This window comes from Schistocerca nitens, chromosome 1 (assembly GCF_023898315.1).
Source record: "Schistocerca nitens isolate TAMUIC-IGC-003100 chromosome 1, iqSchNite1.1, whole genome shotgun sequence".
Taxonomy (NCBI): Eukaryota; Metazoa; Arthropoda; class Insecta; order Orthoptera; family Acrididae; genus Schistocerca; species Schistocerca nitens.
Genome location: NC_064614.1, coordinates 412,691,420 through 412,716,311, shown reverse-complemented (window position 1 = coordinate 412,716,311; position 24,892 = coordinate 412,691,420). Strand labels below are relative to the sequence as shown.

General features: G+C 38.9%; 1 protein-coding gene across 1 annotated transcript in view; it reads left to right on the top strand.

Annotated features, from left to right (window-relative positions):
• LOC126249822 (valacyclovir hydrolase) overlaps nt 1–24,061 on the top strand; it is a 51,066-nt gene extending 27,005 nt beyond the window's left edge. Inside the window, exons 4-6 of the mRNA XM_049951508.1 lie at nt 5,046–5,199; nt 5,364–5,622; nt 23,794–24,061. Coding sequence (XP_049807465.1) covers nt 5,046–5,199; nt 5,364–5,622; nt 23,794–23,884 — 504 coding nt within the window. The 3' untranslated portion in view covers nt 23,885–24,061. The remainder of the gene's footprint in view (nt 1–5,045; nt 5,200–5,363; nt 5,623–23,793) is intronic.
• The last annotated feature ends 831 nt before the right edge of the window (nt 24,062–24,892 follow it).

Sequence of the window (24,892 nt, the reverse complement as noted above, 5' to 3'; positions counted from 1 at the left end):
CTCCACATTGTCCATATATGGCTAACGCATGGTTACCTACTCTGTCGTGAGGACCCACCTCAGTGTCACTGTGGCTCCCAAATGACAATTGTCCACCTCTTGCTGGACTGCCCGCTTTTAGCTGCTCTGCGGCAGACTTTAAACTTTCCCAGCACCCTGCCTTCGGTGTTGGACGACAATGCCTCCACAGCAGCTTTAGTTTTATGTTTTATCCATGAGAGCGGGTTTCATATGTCTATGTAGGTTTAGTGCATGTCCTTTGTCACTCTGTGTCCTCCACTAGTGCTTTTAGGGTGGAGGTTTTAATGTGTTGCAGAGTGGCTGGCTTTCCCTTTTTATTCTCGTGGTTGGCCAGCCACTGTAATCTTCTTTCATGTTTTACTCTCTTCTGTTTCTAATGTCTCTCTGTTGTTTTCTTGTCCTCTTTTGTTGCTTTTAGTGTTTGTTGCCTTCTGTTTGTTCTTGTGGCTTTTCCTTTCTTTCTGTTTTGTGTTATATGTTTCGACCGTTCTATTCTCATACTTGTGGCATTGTTTTATTAGGAACAAGGAACCGATGACCTCGTAGTTTGGTCCCTTCTCCCGCCTTTAAACCTACCAACCAACCTGATAGCACAGTGTATAAAACCCTGTGAAACATCCTGCATTGCTATCCACACAAAATCATCCATATTTAGATGTTTCTTCCTGCTGACCTGCCAGCAAAACAGAAATTTGCCCTGGACTTTCTTGCTCACACGGAAATGGACTGTGTGGCCATGGAACGTTCTGTGGATGGAGGAAGCCATTTCCATCTCAAAGGACATGAACTGCAGAATATGGTCTATGGAAAATACGCACACACATCAACCGGCGCTACTTCACTCTGCAAAGGTGACTGTGTGGTGCGGGTTGAAGGTATTGTAGAGCCATATTTTTTCGAAGAGATGAGCCCTCCAGGTACTATTACTATACTGTTACTGGTAAACACTATGTGATTCTTTTGACACAGTCATTCCAACCCTTCAACAGCCTGGATGTGTGTGTTAGATCACTTTTATGCAGAATGGTGCTTCTCTGCACATTGCACAGTCAGTAAAGCAGCTGCTGCAAAGGCATTTCAGAAGTGCTAAAATTATCAGCCATCATTTCTCGATAGCCTTGCCATCCACATTATCTTATCGTAATCCATGTGACTTTTTGCTGTGGGGTTATCTGAAAAATGATGTTTTCTGTGCTCCATTTATGAATGTAGCTGAATTGATGGCACGCATTGCGCAATGCATTCTGATCATGATCCTGATACACTCCGATCTGTTGCAGAAGATGCTATTTCTCGATTTCAACTTGTCAGAAGACTGTGGACAGCATATTGAACTTGTCTTGTGCCAGTCTCACAACAGTTACAAACCGAAGTCATTGTGCTTTTTAGATGGTTTTTGGCCTCAGGACAATTAAAAACTGATTTTTCCCATCCAGTGTGGTATGACCTTGCCATCATAGATGGACTTACATAATAGTGCCACGACTGTTAAACTGCTGATCTTGTGCAGTTGTGCAGATTGAACAGTACAGATGGTGTAATATGCAACTCATACCATAGTCATCATATTGTATTCATCTGTCGCTTGTAGCTGACCCGATTTACATTAAGATGCTTACACTGCCATCTGTTGGTAAAATTTTTGTTAATCCCTTTTATTCCCTGACATTCCTTCCCATGTCAGTGGCATGCTGTTCAAATTTGATGCCATTCTGAGCAATGGCTCTTTTTCTACAGCATTTTGAAATGAACTTTAACTATGGATGCCCTGTTTATCAGAAAACATTTTTCCACTGTCCCATTATTTTGAGGATTATCTCAATAGACAATCCAAAATTTTAACAAATCTGAAATTTTCTGGAACTCATGTCTGCAGTTGCGTAGCTGCTAAGCTAGATGAAATTCACAAAGGATTCAGTTGGGACTGAAGAGAGTCTCTGCAATTGTAACTGATAATTGCGGCAATTTTGTGAAAGTGCTTAAAGAATTTTGTGTCTTTACTGGAACTTCTGTAGTCAGAGGCTGAAGACGTATCTAGTGAAAATGATATAGAGACAAATTGTTGAGGTGTTAGAGAATTTTGCAATCAGTTACAACATAGATGCAAGAAAATATCCAGTTACAATCACTCTTTTGAATGCACTGCATGTGTAAAAAATTTGTGAGCTATAAGTGACATTAATGATGTCCTTAAAAACTTGGATGGAAATGAATACGTAGCTTTAGTTGAAGTACATTGCAAAATTATATCATAATGTAATGCTGTTTTGAATGCTCCTGGATCTACAGCATCATCTGAAATATTTAAAACCACTTCAGTAGACTCTCGATGTGCGCCTGCCATTACAAGATGGAATTGTTTGTTTCATACAATGAAACAAATTTATTCATTCTCAGATTCAATTACATAGAGCTTTGAGTGTGCATTCTGGTTAAAATGCAAGGTGAAATAAATATGCATTACAGACTTTTAGTACTGCACTTGATGGCACTAAATAAGTGTGTAAAAACTGGAGGGCAGTCCACTTAAATGTGGCAGCTTATTGGCAGAGTATCAAGATACAGTTTGAAGATTTTTTCACCTTTCTATGCCAAAGGTGAAGTATAGCCATAAATGGTTCATCTGTATTGTTGTGGTGTGATTGAGGGAGGTTTACAATGAATTTATGATATATAGGATACATCATAATTAATGGTGTGAATGCAAATATTTGAAAGTACAAGATACTAGAAGCAAAAAAGGCTCAGTAAACATAGGCCTGCCATTCAACCAGTTAAAAGATAATTGTGACTTTGTGGTTAGCAGACGTTACCGATGGGATTCTGTGTAAACACTCCACGCTGTTCCAAAGTATGGTCTTTGTTTACATTTTCAAAATGTGGATTTGTAAACAGATTGGATACAATGGTACTGTACACAGAGTGCCGCTTATGTCAATTGTCTGCAGAGTGTCAGTTGCCTTGTGAGTGTTGGTGGCAGCGTGGAACGTTACAGTAACAAGGAATATGCGGACCCTGCCTGAAGGCACTTCAAGAGTTGAATATTTACAAGGGTGCATCAGTGTCTCCAAAAAACTGGGAATTTTGCACCTGCTGGAACAGGTTGGCCTTCAAGAATTACACCTTGCTTGAAAATATGGTGCTCAAAACAGTCAAACGCTACCCAAGAATCTCGACAAGTAAATTTGCCACACAAATTCATGGAATGAGCCACACTAGTAAGAATAATTCATCACAGTGCAATGTACCCATACCATTCCAGGGTTTAGTGTCTTGGTGTAGCAGATCTTTGTCTTACACTAAAGTTCTGCCAGTGGATGCAACAACAAGCTGTAGTCAACTCTACATTTGATGATAAAGTTTTATTTACAGGTGAAGCAAGGTTCAGTTGATGGGGTGTTTTAGTTATCACAATATCACATTAGAGTCATCTAGACTCCAATCCACATGCTGTGCACAAGCAACGTTTCTCATTGAATATGTGATTAGGAGTACTAGGTGATCATCTTATAGAGCCGTACGTGTTACAAACAAGCTTTATGGATAATGACTTTCAATTACTGTGGCATCATCTTGCAGGATTGCTCAAGGATGTTCCTTGGAACAATGCCAGAGTATGTGGTGCATGCATGATGGAGCACTGGCACATTTTTCTGCTATGGTAAGATGATATCTACCACACTGATATGGCCACAGATCAATTGATGAGTAGGACCTGTATCGTCGCCTCCTAAGATCAACTGATCTGACCTCATTGATTTCCATGTCTGGGCCTACCTTACAGGTATATTGTATGCCACTCCAGTTATCATGATTGAAGGATTGGAGCAGAGACTTGTCAGTGTTTCTCAAGAATTTTGAAGTGATCTGGGCATATTTGAAAGGATTCAAAACTCTTTGTGGTGTAATTATGAAACACACTGGATAGTGGCCAAAAGATTTTAAGAAGTAGTGACGAGTCATGATTTGAAGGTCTTAGATTTTTATGCATCTATGGAATATGTTTCTTTTACAATGGCAGATCTTCCAGTATCAAATGTACCTTGTCAGATGATGATTAAAAAAAATTGATCTGAAAACTAAATGCAACAGAAAGTACATTAGTGGTATAAATGACAACGCACTGGTTTTGGCTTTGAAATTGCTCTTTTATTCATTGTATTCACAAATGACAGCTTTCATTTGTGAAAATGAATAATGACGAATAAATTTTGTTCAGTTCTGCGTAAGGTAGTCTGCCTTAACTGTCAAGTTTCTTCCCTTTGCTGCAATGCGCATTAATATTGCCATTTCCTATCACTAAGGATTAAAAGAATTCTCTTCTCTATTATCAGTTCCATGTTTTAATATTGACTTCACCATAAAGGAAGGAGGACAGATGATTAGGGTTTAATGAACTGTTGGTAAAAAGACTATTCAAAACAAGAGCCCAAGGACAGATTGGGGAAGGACAGAGAAAGCAATTGACCATGTCCTTATCAAGTGTTTACCTTAATCTATGTAGGAAAACTACAGAAAACTTAAATCTGGATGGACAGGTGGTTATTTGAACTGACATCCTCTCAAACTAGGTTCCAGCATCTTAACCACTGTGCCACTACACTCCGTTTTATCGCTATGAAAAAGTTTAGTTTCTTGCTTGCTATTAGTTGTAATTTACCAGTGAGTGTGAAATGTAAGGGCTATTTCAGTTCTTACTGTACTTTGACATTTTTTCATTTTCTACAGATTTTTAAGTTTGCTCTCTAGAATTTAAAAAATGTTAACTTCAGTGCGCATGCTAGCTGCAAAAATCTAGAACAGCTTAAAAAATTTCATTGCCAGAATTGTTAGAGATACTTTTGGTAGTATCATTTGTGAGCATTGCATAGCATCTCAGTGCTGCATTTCATGGTTTATATACAATGAGTAATGAGATACCATGCGAAGCAACACTTGATAAAATGTGAAAGAATGCCAGATAAAATGTGACCCAAATTCTTGACTGATAACCAAGATTACAGAATTTCTTGTTGTTTTTTAAGGTACTGAATATCAACAAATACTCACTTCTGGGATGGAGTGATGGAGGTATCACAGCACTAATAATGGCTGGCAAATATCCCCAAAATGTCAACAAATTAATTGTTTGGGGTGCAAATGCTTTCATCAGTGCTGAAGATGCTGAAATTTACAAAGGTAATGCATTTTCTTTTAGTAAAACCACAACTACCACCACCATCTGCATCTGTTACTTACTTTTCTTGTTCAGTATTCTCCTTCACTTATGTTCTACGATATCCAGTGTCAATCATCATATATAGCTACAAAGAACATGTTTATTTTTGTCTAATACTTTGTAGGTATCCGTGATGTTAGTGCAATGTCAGAACGCTATCGGAAACCCATGGAAGATCTGTATGGGGTAAAAGGATTTGCAGACTTATGGGCTGCATGGGTGGATGCAATGGTACGCATGCAACGTGAGCAGGTGAATGGGGACATCTGTCGTTGGCTGTTACCACTGATTCGCTGCCCGACACTTGTGATCCATGGGGCAAAGGATCCAATGGTACCTGAATTTCATCCTGCACTTCTAGTCTCCAATATACCTGGTGCCAAGTGAGTATGAGGAAAAGGTGGCTTTCATAAGATTAATATAAAGCTTTTGTTTTCTAATGAAATGTTAAACTCTGATTTTAATGCTCTTACATGCGATATATACAAGTATTAAATCAAAATTTCAGTTCAGAAATATTAATTATTTGCATATCCTAATCTTAATAGTTTGGTTCTTGCAATATGATAAATTGAGTTTTGAAGCGGGGAAACTTTATGAAAATGCTTAAAATACTTATTTACATACCTGTTAGAATCAAAGGTTTTGAAGATTGTTAGTCATTTTTAAATACTATCTGACAAACTCAGCATTCCCTGGGTACTTACATTCTAGAACAAAAAAAATCTCCATGCACCATAGTAGAATTATCAGAATGGGACAAAAATTAGTAGATGTGATCTACGTGTAGTGGAAAAAAAAATTGCAATTTCAGAAGAATAGGATGATTTATCCGAGAGAAAAGGCTTCACAAATTGAGAAGTCAATAACGTGTTCATCATGCCAAATTCTGTCCAGTTGGCACATTAGAACGTCATAATCCCAAGTTGGTTGGAGGGTCTCCCTCATTTGGGGAGAGACCTGGCGACATTGTTTGCCAGGGTAGGGTTTGGCAAGCATGAAGACAAGGAGTAGAAACTCTCGCCATATGCATGAGGGCATTGTCTTACAGAAATATGAGCCCAAGATGGCTTGTCATGAAAGGCAACAAAGGTGGGATGTAGAATACCAGGGCAACAAAACAGGATGTAGAATACCATCCACATACCACTGTGCTGTAAGGGTGCTGCGGATGACAGCTAAAGGGGTCCTGTGCTGTGAAAAGAAATGACACCCCCATCCATCACTCTTGGTTGTTGAGCTGTATGGCTGGCGACAGTCAGGTTGGTATCCTACTGCTATCTGGGGCATCTCCAGACAGATTTTGTTTGTTTCTCTGTACATGTACAACACATCTACTAATTTCTATCCCATTTGGATAATTCCTTCATGGTGCATCATTTTTTTGGTCTTAGATTTTCATTTGCAGTAATGCCCAAGTCTTCGTACACATGGAATGAATTTTTAGCTTATGAAACTTCTTTAAATACAATGTTTGAAGTAGTATGTTTGGGGACATGAACAAAGAGCTGGTTTGCTTAACTAATACGGGAGAGCTGGCAGTGCAAAAAGCAGTTGACACTAATTTCCATTCCTGTAAAATATTGTATGGCCCTGTGCTTTGTTTAGGATTAAGGCATGACATAATCCCACTGGGAACCATTCTTCTATAAAATAAAATAGTAAATTGTTAGGAATAAGTGGGATTCAGAATATAAAAGCTCACTCACCTGTGCTACTGTGATGTTGTGCTGCAGAGAAGTAACTCATTAAGCCCATGTGAGTAAAGGAATCTGAGGATCAAGATAATTCATGATGTTCTCAATCAGTTATGTCACACCTCATTTTTGGAAGGAGTTTGCAAAGAGCGAATTAAAGCCTGATGTTCTCGAGCTGCAGGAAGTCTTGAAACGTCCCCTTAGAAAAATTAGTGAAATACTGTGCTGGTAAACCTCTTACATTATTTGATTTTCAAACAGCTGAGCAAAACTGAACGTACTCAGACATTTCGCTCTTTACCTATTCTGATCAACACTAAACTGACACACAATATTTTTTTAGTGCAACGCAATCTGACTTTGAAAAATCCCTACTAAAGAATGGCCCTGACTAACATTAACCTATACTTTTCACAAATCACTTACCTCACAAAAATCTTCGTTACTCGAACTACTGCAATACAGCGAGTGCCACTACTGCCAGCTAAATAAAAGATTCAAACTACTGAAGGCACTAACTACTGATAGGCATAGTTAGCAAATGAAAGATTTTGATAGAGAACAAACAATGTATTTACCTTAATAGTGTTCGAAAGTCATAATATATATATCAGTTCATGACATCCAGTCTTACAAATTTACTGTCTCTGTCCAGATCATGCGCTCTCAAAACTCCGCCATCTCACTGCCCACATCTACGACTGCTGGCAGCTCAGCTCCAGCTGCGCAACACTACGCACTGTTCACATCTAACTGCCCACTAAAATAGAGAAGTTTTCAACAATGCAAACCAGACACAGACTGCACACAGCACAGCCAGTGATTTTCATACAGAGCGCTACGTGGCGTTACCAACATAAAAACCTAAACAGCCTACTTACATAGCCCCCATGCTCCCCACAAAAAATTTTACAAATTGTTTTGGGCAGTGGCCAATAATGATTTGATAAATTTTTTCATAATTACAATAACAAAGATATCAAATGCACACACTTATTGATACACTGTTGGTCAAAAGCAAAAATTGTTCTCATAAAGACAGTCCTGATCATTTATCACAGTATTAATTACAATTTTATGCACAAAGTCTGAGCAGTAAAAGAAACTGCACACGGAAGTAGTGGATTTCCATGCAGTCTTGTCCTTCCAACAGAAAGATAATGCTGACTCTTGACATGCAGACAGGTAATGGGCCACAACAGAGAAAACCCACCGCAGAGTCAGTCGAAGTTTTGAAGAATATTGGTAGGTAGGTCATCACAGAGCAGACCCACTGTAGTCCTGGTAGAGATTACGGTATTGGTGGGCCACCAGAGGTGCAGACCCACTGCAGTCCTTGTAGCAATAATGGTATTGGTGGGCCATCAAAGGTGCAGATCCACTGCAGTCCTTGTAGAATAATGGTATTGGCGGGCCATCAAAGATGCAGACCCGCTGTAGTCCTTGTAGAGATAATGGTATTGGTGGGCCATCAAAGGTGCAGACCCACTGCAGTCCTTGTAGAGATGGCCAGCAGCCATCTGTTGCGACGGTGCAGGTGCACAATCACCATAATATAGCAAGTCCATAAACCACCACTTGTGCACTCACAAAGTTTTTGGAATTGACCTTAGAACCAGCAATGCTTTTAACCAGTCCCTTGCTGAATTATTAACACACGTGGAGACACTAACAGTCCAACTTCTCACATATTGTGCATAAAGTATCACCAACAGAAACGTGTGCAGTGAAATGTAACTTAATTTGAAGAACTGGTGTCTATACAAATATAAATTTACAACATAAGAATACAATTACAAAGGTACAAAATACATAATTAAAGAACATAATAGTACAGATAACATTTGTAGTAATACAGGCTTTACAAAAGAATCGAAATAACATATACATCAGTGTTACAGGAATTATGACATAAGTACGCACATAAAAGATCAGAATAACTTTCGAAACATCACTTCACACATGAGCATTAAAACAAAACAGAATAAATAATGTCTAAACATCTTTACGAAGTAAATAACATATTATTAGAAAAATTCTACAACATAACTCTTATCAGCTAAACACATAAAAACAGGAAAAACACAAATATACAAGAGTACACAAACACATAGCGGAATAACAGAAAAGGAAATGACAGGGTTTGTTTTACTGCAGTATCTTGCAAACAAAACTTTCTTTACTTCTTGGAGTTCTCCCTTCGTTCATTATTTCAAAAACTGCTATCTATACCTGCTTTCTGTACTTTTTTGTAAAACTTCTCAATGCATTTCTTTCAATTCATCGCAACTCATTCTCTTATATAGTCTACCCCCTCTTAAGCTAACTTAAACCTACTGAGCTCAGATATATATATATATATATATATATATATTAAGGGACGAGGCAATGCAGCAGCACATAAATTAACACTAACAGCAATGACCAAAAAATGCAAATTGGCAAAGCAAGCAGCACTATAGAAATTAGCAAAGCAAATGCAACTAATATGAGGCAATGAGCAGCAACAAGAAAAATAAATCAGTAGTAAAACTAGCTTAAAACAATGTAATATTCAGTAGAACTATACCTGGCAAACAGCAGCAGCAAATGCTATGACCTATATCTAAACATGACAAAGCTCAAGCAGAAAAAATATTATGGTAAAAATGGCCATTTTTAATACCTATGTCACATCTTAACACTAGAGTGATGCCTCACGATAACTTACTCTACCAAAAAAATTACCAAGTAGTTGAAAAGAAAATTATGTATGCAGTTACTGTTATTAATCCCTTCTTATTGTTCTTTCCATTCCAAGTGCTCCTTTTTCGAAGAATGTGGATCATAAAATTATTATTTAATAGATCTGTTGACAGAAAGTGTTCACAGAAAGTGTTCACATTAGCAAATGCATTTAATTTTATTTTATAAAACCAATGCTGCAACACAGCTGGAAAACAGATATCAAATGACATAACCAACTATGTAAATCAAAGCATAACAATATCATTCAATGGTCATGTGGCATTTCATAAGTAGTAAAAAAATCTCTCATCTAGAAAGACAGTAGTCATAATCAGGTGTGTAGACATAAACTATTTCTCGTCATTTCATTAGGCATTTCAGTAAATATCAGAAAGTATGATATATTTCCAAGTAATGAGCGTGTTGTATTTGCGATGCTTTCTACAAAGGAATGCGAGTAGCGAGGTTAATGGTCTCCTTTTTTCTCCACCTGTGCCTCTGAAAGGCACACACTAATGGCATTTTTCCAGGCGACTGTTGCGCAGCTGGGTGCTTATAGTGCATTACGTCAAGGTGACCTGGCTTTCTTACCGAAATATTTACGATAGCAGTTTGCACTACAGTGACAGTCTCATATAAAAAATTTCACAGGTCGAGAATTTGCGTTACAAGTGTGTAGAAACAAAATCCTATAAATACAACAGTGTCCAAAAAATTTTCGCCGGTATTGTGATACATTCACAATCGTACACCCACTTCATGACTCTTAAAGTACGATTCTTGATTTCCAGCATCCTTTTCCACATATCAGAGACCCTAGCCACTAATCAATATCCCTTACCTTATTATACATATACATATTCGTCGACACTTCAATATTTCTTCATAATAAAGACGTAGCATAATCAAATTCCTCATATATCACCACCTTATTGATCATAAACATACCTCAACAGCATAATACACATCGTCGTCGTAAAAATAACATCATGATACCTCAGTCAAATCTCAAAAATGTCGTAGCTTTCTGCAATAATGTCAAAACCTAAAAAAAATTCTCTGCTCATTTCAATAGTGTCATCTACCTTAAACGTACTTTAAAAATCATGATCCCATACCAAATATGTCATTCAAAGCTCTCATAGTATCACAATGGTTCCGAAAAAATATGAACAGTTCACAAAGTACAGACAAAATACAATTTCATAAGTGTGAAATTATCCAACTGTGTAATTGCGTAAACGTGTCACTGACGTAGTAAAAAAAAATGTTTGTTTCTCTGTTAAATAATCAGATAGCTGTCTAATTCTGTGTTAGAGAAATATGGTACCGATGTGTAAAGTTGTATAAGCAAATACCATATTAGCTAGGGCTCCTTGTGCTTGCCAAACACATGGTACACAAAGTAAGTGTGTACCCCCCTGAGGATTTATGTAATTATACCCTCAGGTGTTACAGATTACAGTAATGGAATGAAATGTATCACAGAAAACATTTGTATCATTGTAATTCAAAAATATTTAAAAATAAATGTTTTAAGTACAAAATTAATCACTCAAATACGTGTACTGTAGCGCTAAACTGTGCGTCTTGTTGTAAGATAATTCTGTGGAAGTGTCGTAGTTATCATCCTCTGTAAGCAAAGTCCTGCTGAAGTCAATGTACTCACCTCATCGTAAACAAAAGTGAAATGCTTTGCGTATAGATTTCGTAGTTATTATGCTTATTGCCGTGATGAAGAAAGTACTATACTGTAACATATTGTTGTGCTACGGAAAAGGCTGTCTCATTGTAGCTATACCACAAAAGTTACTACTAAAACATGTTTTACTTTCCAGAAGAATTCAGAAAAACTGTGCAGATATAAAGCAGATAAAAGCACAAAAGCAACAATGTAAATTGTGTCACACATTAGTAGTTTCGTGATATGATCGTGTAGCTGTCAAAGAAACCAAATGCTAAGCCATCTTTAATCCCACAGAAAGTACTTCAAATAAAGAATGTATTTTCAAGTAAACCAAAATGTTGCATTAAAATCTCATTAGCAGTACCTGTATATGTTCTAAGTATGTAAGCCTTATAGTCGTTATGTAATCGTGCAACTAACAAGCAAGAATGTACACACACAATAACACTGTATCGTCTGTTCATTATAACAATGCACTCGTAAATACTGTCTAAATATGTTCCCTAGGTTCTAAACTGGATAGTTAACTTCAAAACATTGTTACATGTTAACAGTTTCTCAGTGTGACAAAGAGTACTAGTAACGTGAAGTGAAAAGTTTTATGGTAAAGACAAAGTTAAAAAGCAGTTTATCCTTCAATAAACGGTTTTACATGTAAAATGTTGTGTAAACCTTTACTCTTCTTAGTACGCAGAGTTTCAACTTCAAAGTAATTATCACGTTGTATATGTCGGTAAAGAATGCTAAAATTTTTCTCAAGGTTAGCGTCTGTGTTATTTTTCTGAAGCCCAGCCGGCTCACGTGGCTGCCTGCGGTGCGAGTCATTGTCTGTCTCTTTGTTGGCGCACGTCTTTATTGGGATTAGGAGACCTAATTTCTATAAATTCACCTTGTCGAGAGGGCCCTGCCCTGTTTGAATCCCGCCAGTTCTGATGCAATTCAGGTCTGTCGTTACGATCATATCGTCTGTCGTCATGTCGGTAGTTCCTGTAGTTTCTTTCTTGTCGGTTAAGTGGTGGAGACTTTCTCCCTGAATTATCACTGCACGGTGGACCGTTGCGCCTGAAGTTATTCTGTCTCCCGTGATAATAATAGTTCTGGTTGCCATATTGTCTGTTTCTATGGTTGTCTCTGTCACATTCGTTACTATGGAAATGCGATCTTTCTCTGTAATTATTACTACACTGCCAACGGTTGTCATAGGGGTGGTGTCTGTTTTGGTCACGATTTACGTTGTAAGAATAGCCTTGTCGTGTATTATTTCTGTCATCACGGAATTGTGACAGATGTGACCTGTAATTGTTGTGCTCCTGTTTTCGCGTTCCGCGATTATCAGTGTCAATTTCCAGTTCTTGTAACAGTCCCTGAAAAGCTTCAATGTAGTCTTTGCAATGTCCTGCTAAAATAATATGTCGTAAATGTTCAGGCAATGTGATTAAGCAAATGCGGATGAGTTCTGAGAGGGGCTGTATGGGTTTGAAAGATACTGATTCTTATGGAACATGTCTTCAAAATATTTCACAAGACTGGAAAATTCAGATTGTTCGAAATGTTTCATCATTATGATGCTATGTTTTACTCGGTCTTGTGTAGCTTGAGACCAATACACTGAGAGGAAGGCATGATAAAATTCTCCTTCACTGTGACAATCGTGAATGACTGATTGCATTCTTACAGCTGGTTCATTCTCTAAATAGCCACACATAAATTCTAATCTGTGCTCCAATGACCAGTTGGGAGGAAAACAATGAGAGAATTGATGAAGCCATGCTTGTGGATGAATGTCGTTGCCAGAATTCTTAAATGTTTTGAATTTACGTGTAGTAATGAACAGCTTATAGTCAAAATCATCGTGTCTGCGAGTCGCACATTGCTCATTGTTACTTCGTTTCGGCAGTTCCATCTCAAAATTCAATGCGCCTTGCCAATTTCTTTCATAATTTCCGAAGTGTCCTGTGTTGTTATTTTGTGTTTGTTCTGTATTTCTATGTCCCTCTTTCCGTACTGGAGCGCGAGTGTCAAATATGTAATTCTTGTATTACTTGTGCCAACTGATCTTGTACTTCCCGGATTTCTCTTTTGTACTGTGTATTGATTTGATTTTGATTTTGTTTGAATTTTCTAATTTGTTCATACTCTTCAGTGTCAGTGAATGCTACAGGTCTTGTGTCATTCAGATCATCATCTACCTTTGTAGATAAGTTAGTGAACTGATCTGAAAGTTCGGCTACTTTATCCGACAGTGAAATTATTTCCTCTGTGTGTTTTTCTGAACCAAGTTTGAGTGTCCATTTGTATTGAAATCATATCTACTGTGTCCTTTAAGTTTTCCTGAGTTTTTGCAAGTTGTGTAACCGAATTGGTAGATGCAACTGAGTCAATTTTAGCTTGCAAGGTGTCGTGATTTTCATGAACTATAGTTCGCAGTTCTTTTATGGCTGCTTCGTGATTCTGTAATGCATTTTCATGACGCGAAAAAATTGGTTGGAAATGCTCACAAATTTGTGTTTTTACGTCATTACAGACTTTTTGACATTTCGATTCGATAAGATTTTGTTCCATTGTGTCTAACTTTTGAAGATTTTGTCCCACTTGTTTCTGATTTTGTTCAAGCATTGTGTCTAACTTTTGTAGCCTTTGTCCCATTTGTTGCATTAACTGTAATAACAATGCACTGATGTCTGAAACATGTTCCTCAGTGCTATTCGGCAGTGCATTTGAACCGGAAATATTCGCATTTTGAAAAGCAGAAAATTTGTCTTGACTTATTTGAGAAAACGGTGAGGACGCAAAACCTGAATCTACAGTATTTGCGAGATTGTGTCCTGTCATTTCGGATTCCTGAGGCAAGATGTTGCCGACCGATCGATCGATAACGCTCCCCTGTTCACTAATTGTTTCACTGCCTACACCATTATTTGCAGCCCACTCCATTTCCCTATGCACAATTACCAAATTACTACTTTGAAGCCGGCCGAAGTGGCCGTGCGGTTAAAGGCGCTGCAGTCTGGAACCGCAAGACCGCTACGGTCGCAGGTTCGAATCCTGCCTCGGGCATGGATGTTTGTGATGTCCTTAGGTTAGTTAGGTTTAACTAGTTCTAAGTTCTAGGGGACTAATGACCTCAGCAGTTGAGTCCCATAGTGCTCAGAGCCATTTGAACTACTTTGAACATTTCATTACTCGGTGGCGCTAACACACTGCTTTCGTCTTCACTGTCATTTCTCAGTTTAGTTTGGAGCCTAGTATTACGTTTTTCACACGCCATTATTGTCACAATATTTCACACGACAACACAGAAAAGCACAATTTGAAGAGCAAAATAAGAAAACACATTAACATAGCATTGAAAATAATATCTCATTAATTGCAAGCGCAGCTGCGAAATACTTGGTGCAAATCTACATGCATACCATAACTGTTTTACTGTACAACAATGAAAAACTACAACTAGAAAGGAAATTCTCTCTATAATTACACGCTAGCAATAAACAATAGCTACACTAATTACAGAAACTACAAGAAAAAATCAGAAGATTCCCGTGAGGTATTCTGGCAGGGTCGCCATATGAAACGTCCCCTTAGAAAAATTAGTGAATTACTGTGCTGGTAAACCTCTTACATTATTTGATTTTCAAACAGCTGAGCAAAACTGAACGTACTCAGACATTTCGCTCTTTACCTATTCTGATCAACACTAAACTGACACACAATATTTTTTTAGCACAACGCAATCAGACTTTGAAAAATCCCTACAAAAGAATGGCCCTGACTAACATTAACCTATACTTTTCACAAATCACTTACCTCACAAAAATCTTCGTTACTCGAACTACTGCAATACAGCAAGCGCCACTACTGCCAGCTAAATAAAAGATTCAAACTACTGAAGGCACTAACTACTGATAGGCATAGTTAGCAAATGAAAGATTTTGATAGAGAAAAAACAATGTATTTACCTTAATAGTGTTCAAAAGTCATAATATATATATATATGTTCATGACATCCAGTCTTACAAATTTACTGTCTCTGTCCAGATCATGCGCTCTCAAAACTCCGCCACCTCACTCCCCACATCCACCACTGCTGGCGGCTCACCTCCAACTGCACAACGCTACACGCTGTTCACATCTACACTAAAATAGAGAATTTTTCAACAATGCAAACCAGACACAGACTGCACACAGCACAGCCAGTGATTTTCATACAGAGCGCTACGTGGCGTTACCAACATAAAAACCTAAACAGCCTACTTACAGTCTCACCTTACAACTTTCATTGGATTCTTGAGACTGCATAGTCCTCAGTGCTGTAGCTGCTGTTGTGTAACATTTTCTGGGCATTTTTGTTCCTAAACAAAATGAAATCAAAACACAATGAGTAGGCACCCGTATCACAAAGCAAATTTGATAAATTCATCTTGAGGGTGAAGCTCTTCTGCCCATGTTTGCTTATAAATAGATTTGTTTTCGGAGAGGGTCTGCCTTGAGCAAAGCACATCGGTGGGTTTTTTGTTATCTTCTACAAAGCAGAAAAAATTCTTTTTATTGAATTTGAGTTTTTCAAGACAGTATTTACATAACCGAAAGAAAAACAAAATTTTGTATAAACCTGTTAACCACATTCTGTGGATTTCTTGGATTCTATATAATTTAATGGAGTTCTTTTGTTTCGTAGTTCATCACCTGCAACTGTATAGAACATAATTTAGAACAGTCATCGGCAAACCTCAAAGTTTTTATATCTTCACCCTGGATGTGAATTCCTACTCCAAATTTTTCTTTTGTTTCCTTTGCTGCTTTCTCAGTGTACAGACTGAATAACATATAACATCAGGGACAGGTCACAACCCTGTATCACTCACTTCTCAATCACTGTTTCCCTTTCATGCGCCCCGACTCTTATAACTGCCATCTGGTTTCTGTACAAACTGTAAATAGCCTTTCACTCCCTATATTTTACCCCTGCCACCTTCAGAGTTTTGAAAGAGTGTTTTCCAATCAACATCGTCAAAAGCTTTAGTACAAACCCTTATACTCCCAATCATTGATTACAGCGATATTATCCCACAAGGCCTGTCTCAGGAAAATTCGCGACGTCTGGAACTGGTCATGAATGCCTGCATCCGATATATCTGTGACGTTCGACTTTTTGATCACATTTCACCAGCATATGCAAAATTGTCCTGGCTGCGTGCAGACAAACGCAGAGATTTCCATACACTCTGTCTCATCCACTGCCTTATAAATGTACACTGTCCCTCATATCTCTCCTTGTCCTTAATGCTTATGTCGGAACAACATGACAGAAACTCACGTTCCCATCATAATAAAATCCTCTCTGTTCCAGTGCATGCATCGCTCAGTCGCCTTCTCCAAGTCCGTTACAGTAGTGGGGATCCGACTCTGGAATAACCTCCCTCATTTTGTTAAAAAACTTAAAAACATGTCCGGCTTCAAAAAACAGTTAATGACATATCTACTTAAGCAACAGTAATGCCTTCCTCTGTACATGAATGCACGTCACCTCATTACTTCCCTCTTTCCCCCTCCTTAAATCTCCCTTTCCCAAAACTCACTATACTAGTAAACATCTACTTTACACACCAAGATATTAATGCACGTCTGCACAAATCTTCATTGCTATTGCCAATTTTTCTCATGTTTATCATTATTATTTGATTTTTTTATGTTTTTATTATTGCTTTTATCATAATTTGTATGTATAGCACCTGTTGTAAAAATACTGCCAGCATTTACTTTATTAGGTCTTAGTCATTACTCTTTATTCATATTGTCATTAGAGTAATCTAATTTTCTTATTTAAACTATTGTCATGATGTAACTCTGATCTGTGAAATGCTGCATGTGTGGAACACTGGTCCAATGTAAGAGAGGGCCTGATGGCCCTAATCTGATCAGGTTGAATAAATAAATAAGTCTACAAATGCTATAAATGTAGGTTTGCCTTTCCGTAACCTATCTTCTATGAGAAGTCATTGGGTCGGTATTACCAGTTTTTCAATTCTTCTGTAATGGGTTTATGTTAGTATTTTGCAACTGTGACTTATTAAACTTATAGTTCGATAATTTGCACACCTGTCAGCAGCTGCTTTCTTTTGAATTGGGATTATTATATTCTTCTTGAAGTCTAAGGGTATTTTGTCTGTTGCATATATCTTGCTCACCATATGGAAGAGTTTTGTCACGGCTGGCTCTCCCAAGGCTATCAGTAGGTCTAACGGAATGTTGTCTACTCCCGGGGAACTTGTTTTGACTTACGTCTTTCAGTGCATTGTCATATTCTTCACGCAGTATTATATCTCCCTTCTCATCTTCACCTACGTCCTCTTCCATTTCCATAATAGTGCCCTGAAGTATATCTCCCTTATATAGACCCTCTGTGTACTCCTACCACATTTCTTCTTTCCCTTCTTCGCTTAGGACTGGTTTTCCATCTGAGCTCTTGATATTCATACAGATGGTTCTCTTTCCTCCTAAGGTCTATTTAATTTTTCTGTTGGCAGCAGCTATATTAGCCCTATTGACATATGTTTCTACATCCTTACATTTGTCCTCTCGCCATTCCTGCTTACCCATTTTGGACTTCCTATCAATCTCATTCTTTAGACTTTGTATTCTCTTTCACCTCCTTCATTTATAGCATATTTATATTTTCTCCTTTCATTAATTAAATTCAGTATCTCCCCAAAGGATTTCTATTAGCCCTCGTCATTTTACTTACTGGGTCCTCTACTGCATTCACTGTTTCATTTCTCAAAGCTAACCATTCTTCTTCTACTGTATTCCTGTGCTGAAAGTATTAAGAGGCTAATCTGCTCCTACATCTACCCAGTCTGGCTTCTCTTTACTTTTTGATATTTTATCCTGCAAATAATTTCTAAGGGCCTGTGCGAGTAGTGTAGGTGGCTCCCCCAACATCTGGGACATACCTTGCAGCATTTTGTTCTTCTGACAGTAAAACCCAACAGTGATGTCCAGCCCAGCTCTACCATGCACCTTTCCAAATTGACTTTGGCATGCTGTTTGCTCAGAAAATCCAATCTGAGTATGAAATTATAATTGTAGCCAACTCGAGGAAATACTTCCATGCTTTGCAAGTCCAAAAGTCTTCCCCCCATCCCCCACCCATTCAGGAGTTCATAAACGCCGAACTGAGCGAATGAGTACTACACCCTCCTGTGCTACATAGTCTACTATGATGCTAGTTCAAACTCTGTACAAAGGTACGTTATAACTTGCTACATATACCTGTGATCATGTATCCAGTAGAGGTTTATACGCCTTTCCTACCACATAGCTCATCAAACAATAATCTGCCACTGATCTGCACACTGGTATCATCCACTCACATTTACTGGGAATGCAGTGCAGGGGCCTCATATGTTCCCTATGTTGGTTAACATTGAGGTTGCAAGCTCTTACTGCCAGCACCTTCCCTTTGCCTATGGAAACCTGTGCTGATGTTCCCATTCTGAGTAGCCTTAATTTGCTTACATCTCCCACAAACAATTTTGCTTAATGTAACCAGGCTGACCACATTGATTGTGCACAGTCTCTGCTTTGAGAACTACCTTCTTTTCCCTAGTTCTGGACACCAACTATTTTTTTGCTAAAGCTGTCAGTCACAGTTACCACAACATTGTTTAGAGATCCTGGAAAGTCTGCTTGCACTTTACAGGAAATTTCATTTGGCAAACCTGGCGAGAATGCGTCTAGCGCATTCTGCTCTTCCTGTTAAAGAAAGACTTTGTTGGCATTGGCGTAATCTGTCAGTTCATAAGTGTTAATATTTAACTCTATAATTTGGTCAACAAAACTTTCCAAAAATCATCTAGCTTTTGAGTTATACTATTGAGCTGCTCACAGTAATGCGCCAGAGGGGCCCACAGCACTTTTGTGGGTATGTGTGTGGCACACACAGGGCCCCGAGTCAAAGTCAGCTTCTGTTCTCTCCCGGGCTTCATTCCCTTTCCTTGTATCCACTCTTTCCCATCCTAGCTCCTCCTCTTCTTGCCGCTCCCCCTTTTCCTGGTAGGTGTTTTCCTTGAATGACCCAGCTATTCCTTTTCTGTCTTATCTTGAGTTTCCATTCTTCTTCTTCTTCTTTGTCTTCTTCTTCTTGTTTTTCGTTTTGTCCCCCTTGGGATTTCACCTCTCTTTCTAAATTCTTTTTCTGAGTGTGAACTATCTGGGGAAGAACTTCCTCCCTAGCATCTCCGGTCTGGGTTCCTCTCCCTCCCCCTACCTCCTTCCTCCCCTTCCTTCACTGCTAGGTCACCAGCACATGTAGCCAGCCCTTGTGTTGGGGCTGTTGTGTACCCACCTGACTGAAACCCCTTACAAGACATGGATGATATTTCTGGTACCTGAGCTGTCACCACCTCATGTATGCCTAGGAGTGGTTGCTCATCTTTTTGGGGCATCAGAACTCCCAGCAACAACCGCCGTGCCAGGCAGCCCTTGTCATGGCTGTGTGATACCCACAGGGACAGCCCCTGACCAAATTGGGTGATACCAGGGCAGACGCTCTGTGCATGAAGCGTGCTAATCTCCATATTTCTGGCTGCTCTTGCATGGCTATGTCTTCAGACAGGTATGGTTCTCTCTCTGCTCTTACTTTTGCTTCCTCAGCCTTCCCCCCACTACCACTCCCTGGGAGGAGGGCCAGACCCACCAGCTTGGAGTGAAGCCCTTTCCTGTTGTTAGTTTTGTTCCAGGACAGTCAGGGGAGAGACTTGCCACTACCAAATAGTTCTTTTTTGTAGAACATATCGAACATAAGTTTGGTGAAGTTGCATCACTTAGGAAGATGCGGTCAGGTTCTCTACAGATTAAAACCTATTCTACCAGTCAATTGACTTCCCTTTATGCTTGCAAGCACTTAGGAGACATTTGGGTGAGCATTACTCCCCACCAGTCCTTAAATATTACCCAAGGCACTATTTTCCACAGGGATCTCATCCTTCAATCTGATGAGCAACTCGGTATTAATCTGGCGTGCCACGGCGTTCATTTTGCCCATTGAGTCCAGAGAAGTGTCAAGGACAATTGTATTGATACCAGTGCTTTCATCCTTGCTTTTGATGGGGTACTCTTCTGGAAAAAGTCAAATTCATTATTTACCATTGTGATGTGAAGCTCTATATCACACCTCCCATGCACTGTTTCCAGTGTCTCCATTTTGGTCACAAGTTTTTGCAATTTGAAGTGAATGCTATTTGTGGTGCCTGCGGCTGCCCTATCCGTGTGTGAAGTCCTTGCACCCCACTGCCCAAGTGTGTGAACTGTTCTGGCCCACATTCTCCCTGCTCACAGGTTTGCCTGATCTATAGAAACGAAAGGAAGATTCAGAAATTCAAAACTCTCGACCATCTGTTCTACTTTGAGGCCAGACAGTAATTCAACTGTCTCCACCCGGCATCTTTAATGTCTGCATTTACTTCAGTTGCATCCCCTTCCTCTTCCACTTCCTCCCTCTATCCTGTCCATCTTCCCTTTACTCCTGTCCCGCAGTTCCTATTCCCTTCCCCTGAAGGAACAACTCCAACTCCCTGACCAGAGAATTATTCCTCTTTCCTGGCACTAAAGTGGAGGGCTAATCTGGCAATTAGACCACCTTCAGAGTCTGTTGAATTGTAGTATCTCTCAACATACTGTTTCCCAGATTGTTGTATTAATCGTAGATGTTATCTTGAGTAGTTGTTCTGACCCCCCACCCCCACCCCACCCCCCCCCCTCTCTCTCTCTCTCTCTCTCTCTCTCTCTCTCTCTCTCTCCCCCTCCCTCCCTCCCCCTCCCTCCCTCTCTCCCCCCTCCCCCTCCCTCCCCCCCCCTCTCTCTCTCTCTCTCTCTCTCTCTCTCTCTCTCTCTCTCTCTCTCGCCCATCCCTCCCTTCCCCCCCCTCTCCCTCTTCCTACCCCCACCCCCAAATCCCTCCTCTAACAGATCAGTACCATTTTTGTTTACAGAATTTTGCTCTATGGTGGAATTCCAATTTTGAGCAAGACTTCCAGGTGTTCTGTTATCTGACTTGGTATCCATCTTATCTTATTCTGGTGATGTTCTTTTTTGCCCTTTTCTTGGGTCCCATGTGAGCTGCATTCTACTACTGTCTCTGCTAAAATGTTCTGTTTGTTGATCAACAAGTTGTAACACCTGTACACTGTATAAAGAAGTTCCATCCCATTATCCCATCAGATGCTAAAATCATCTCATATCTGATTACATGGAAGGTGTGGGCTATGAGCAAGGTTTGACCTGCTCTCTTTGGTATTTATTGTTTTGCCATGCTTGAGGCATCTTCCATTATTCTCTTACTGCTCCTGCAATCAGTTTTATTTGTGCATATGAGAACTGTGAAATGGGCAAATTTTGTTAAACTGATTTGTAATCTGCTGTCTAATAATAATTAATTTTAGTATTGCTGCCCTACTATATAGACTGCATTTCCACATAATAATGCTTTTCCTGTGTGTTCTAGTGTCAAGATGGCCTGGGAATGGAGGAACATAATGCTCATTGTAGTTTTCAGTTTCTCTATCTTTGAGATTTAGTGTTCCTCAATGTTTGTCTACATGGTATCCATGCACTTCCCTGTATATTTATGAGCCATATAGCCCCTTTTTGTTACGTATTTGGCAAGTTATAGTTCCTACATTCACATGAAGTTCCTTGTTGTCTTGAAATGCTACAACATCCACATATGGCTATTCTTAGTCTATCTGTTTTCTTGAAATTTCCCGAAAATATCGTTTCGGGCTTCGATTTATCTGCTGGATTTTCAATTTCCAATATAAACCCTTGGGTATTTGCATCACCGTCTCTGCTTCCCACAGTGAATTTCTTATACGGGGCCTTCGTGTAATGTAAGATTCATATCTAGTATTTCACTGCACTGTGGTTCTATTCTTAGTTTTCCTTTGCTGAAATATTGCTTTCATCTGACTCAGTTTCATGTATGAAGTATATTCATCCCAGTACCCAACCATTGTTTTTATCATTGTAAGATAGGTTTTGTGTGAAAGCAACAGAGCTGAGTTTCTGAACAAGTGCTGAACTTCAGTTAAATTCATCTGCAGCCATGATTCTGTCCATGGCTTGTTGGAACTGCCATTGCAGTACACTGACTGTACACTGAGGGAGTTCCTTAGTGCTCTGTTGCCCTGAGCATTAAATAGTTTAATTTAGCTGTTTATAGGTCTCAGATTGCCCCTTTTTCCATAAGAAGTTCGGTGACGTCTTTTATTAATTGGCATCTTGTGAGTCCCTAGTTTATTCCTGGCTCAATTGTCCTTGTTATAGCTGGGTCATAATGATGCACAAACTTGTCAGTTTTGTCTAATGTGAAAGGAATTGGCTTCATAACTTCAGCCATGTGTGTCAAGGGTTACTAAAGTTCTCATTGTCAGTGATGTGTGTTAGCTTGTGTTGAGCTCATACTTGGCCTGCTGATGGCCAAATTCTCTACAGTGACAACTCATGCTGCTGCTGCTGCTGCTGCTGATGATGATGATGATGGAGTGTATAGAGCAGCAGCCTGCTCCTTTTCTTCCTGTTTGTACTTTCAAAGTATTTTTATGATACTCTACTGGAAGTTCTCGGGGTTGTTCATCTAGGATGAGCATCTACCAAATACTTCCTTTTTTCCCTGCTAGTGCAAATCCTGATAAAAAAATAAAATAAATTTTGTGTTTGGTCCCAAGTGGTGATTTTTGAGAATACAATAATGGCTGGACACAGGCAGAGATTTTAGTTTTGGTGTATATATGCTTTACTGCATACTACACCAGCTCTTGAACAGCAGGCAGTTAGTTAACAGATGCATCAGGTGTTAGTATCTGCATTGTAAAGTAAAAGGTAAAGTCTGTGGTGTAAGCCCTTGGCCAGACTATTGCCTGATGGCATGTAGAGTGGAGCCTTTCTGTTTGCTGCTTGGGTGGCAGGCCACTTGCCCCAGCTGTCTTTGGGCAGGGGCCATGAGAATAAGATGAGATTATGGCATGTACCATACCAGTGAATATACATATTCATTTTTCCTCATTCTCCATATGTGAAGTAAAGGTACCATGACTAGTATTATCACAAAGTACCCACTGCTGTGGATTGCACAGTGGCTTGCAACATGTACTGTATATGCAAACAAGGAGTGGGAGAGCAAGATTTATTTCTTGGAATCTGCAACTAGCTTATTGCCACACCCCAACAGTATTCACATGATAGGCATTTTGCATTGTGTTTCAGTGTGTTTAGAGGGAGACCTAAATATGTAAATGTGCATGAAAATATTTGCTTGTTTAGTGTGGTTTGGCATCTTTGGCAAGTAGATTATGCTTTTAGTATTGAAAGTTGCTTTGGTTCTTGTTTGCTTTAATTTGTACCTATAATGTAGGATCACCAATAATTTAAAGTAATTGTTTCAGGAAATATGTTTTCAAGGATGGGAAACATAATGTACACTTGCGATATGCAGAAGATTTCAACAAGCTGGTAGAAAATTTCCTTGATGAATAAGTAACTGTTATTACAGTTGTACTGCATAAAACATATGGTCATCCTACGCAGTTGCTCTTGTTGTGAAGTTAAAAGTATTTTAATACAGTGTATTAAATGTTTGTTATTAGTGTTTTAAATATTTGATAATTATATATATATGTATAATATAAAAATATAAGACTGATGAGAAATTTATTGCTCCTGTATCCATTCATTTACCCGGCAAATTTTAGATCCTTCATAAAGATTATTTCAACATAATAGAGCAGTTGTGCAAGACAATAGTTCACAGCCAGAAGATATAGTACACTATATGCCTCTTTCTTCAGTATGAGATAGTATCCTGTATGTGACAATATCTGTACCATTCCTTCCTTCCTCCATTTATTTCCTTGGGGAAACACAGCTTATCCACACTACATTCTTCAGGCTTGACACTAAATAAATGTAGTAATGTCTTGTGTGACATTTAGTAAGTAAGAAATAGCTCACCAACATAAAAGGCATGATCTATCTCAATTCCAAAGTCATAGACTCAGCAGAAAAGATAAACCAACGTAAATGGTAACATCATTTTAGCAGGAGTCTTAAATATAATTATTTCCTTCAAGCTGCTTCTTGAAAACACTAAAATTATGTAATTTCATTGGCAGTTTCATTTCTTTGAGCAGAAAAATAATGGAAGAAGCAAATTCTTTAATAAATAGGAAACTGGGTGTTTCACCCAGAACAGAGTGCCAAAAGGAGGATTCAAGTTTAACAGTGACAAGGTGATTAGAGGCATAGCACAAGTTGTATTTGGGAAGGAAATCGGCTATGTTCATCTCAAAGATATTGTCAGTGATTTTACCTTGAAGAATTTAGGGAAATCTAAATTTGGTTCTCTGGACAGGGATTTGAACCACCTTCCTTTTGAATGCGGTTTAAGTGCTTCCACCAGTGCATCGCCTTGCTCAGTGGCCTCACTCATAATGCAAATGGAATGGTATTAGAAAATATTTGAAGAAAGTGGTGGGTGCTTGCATG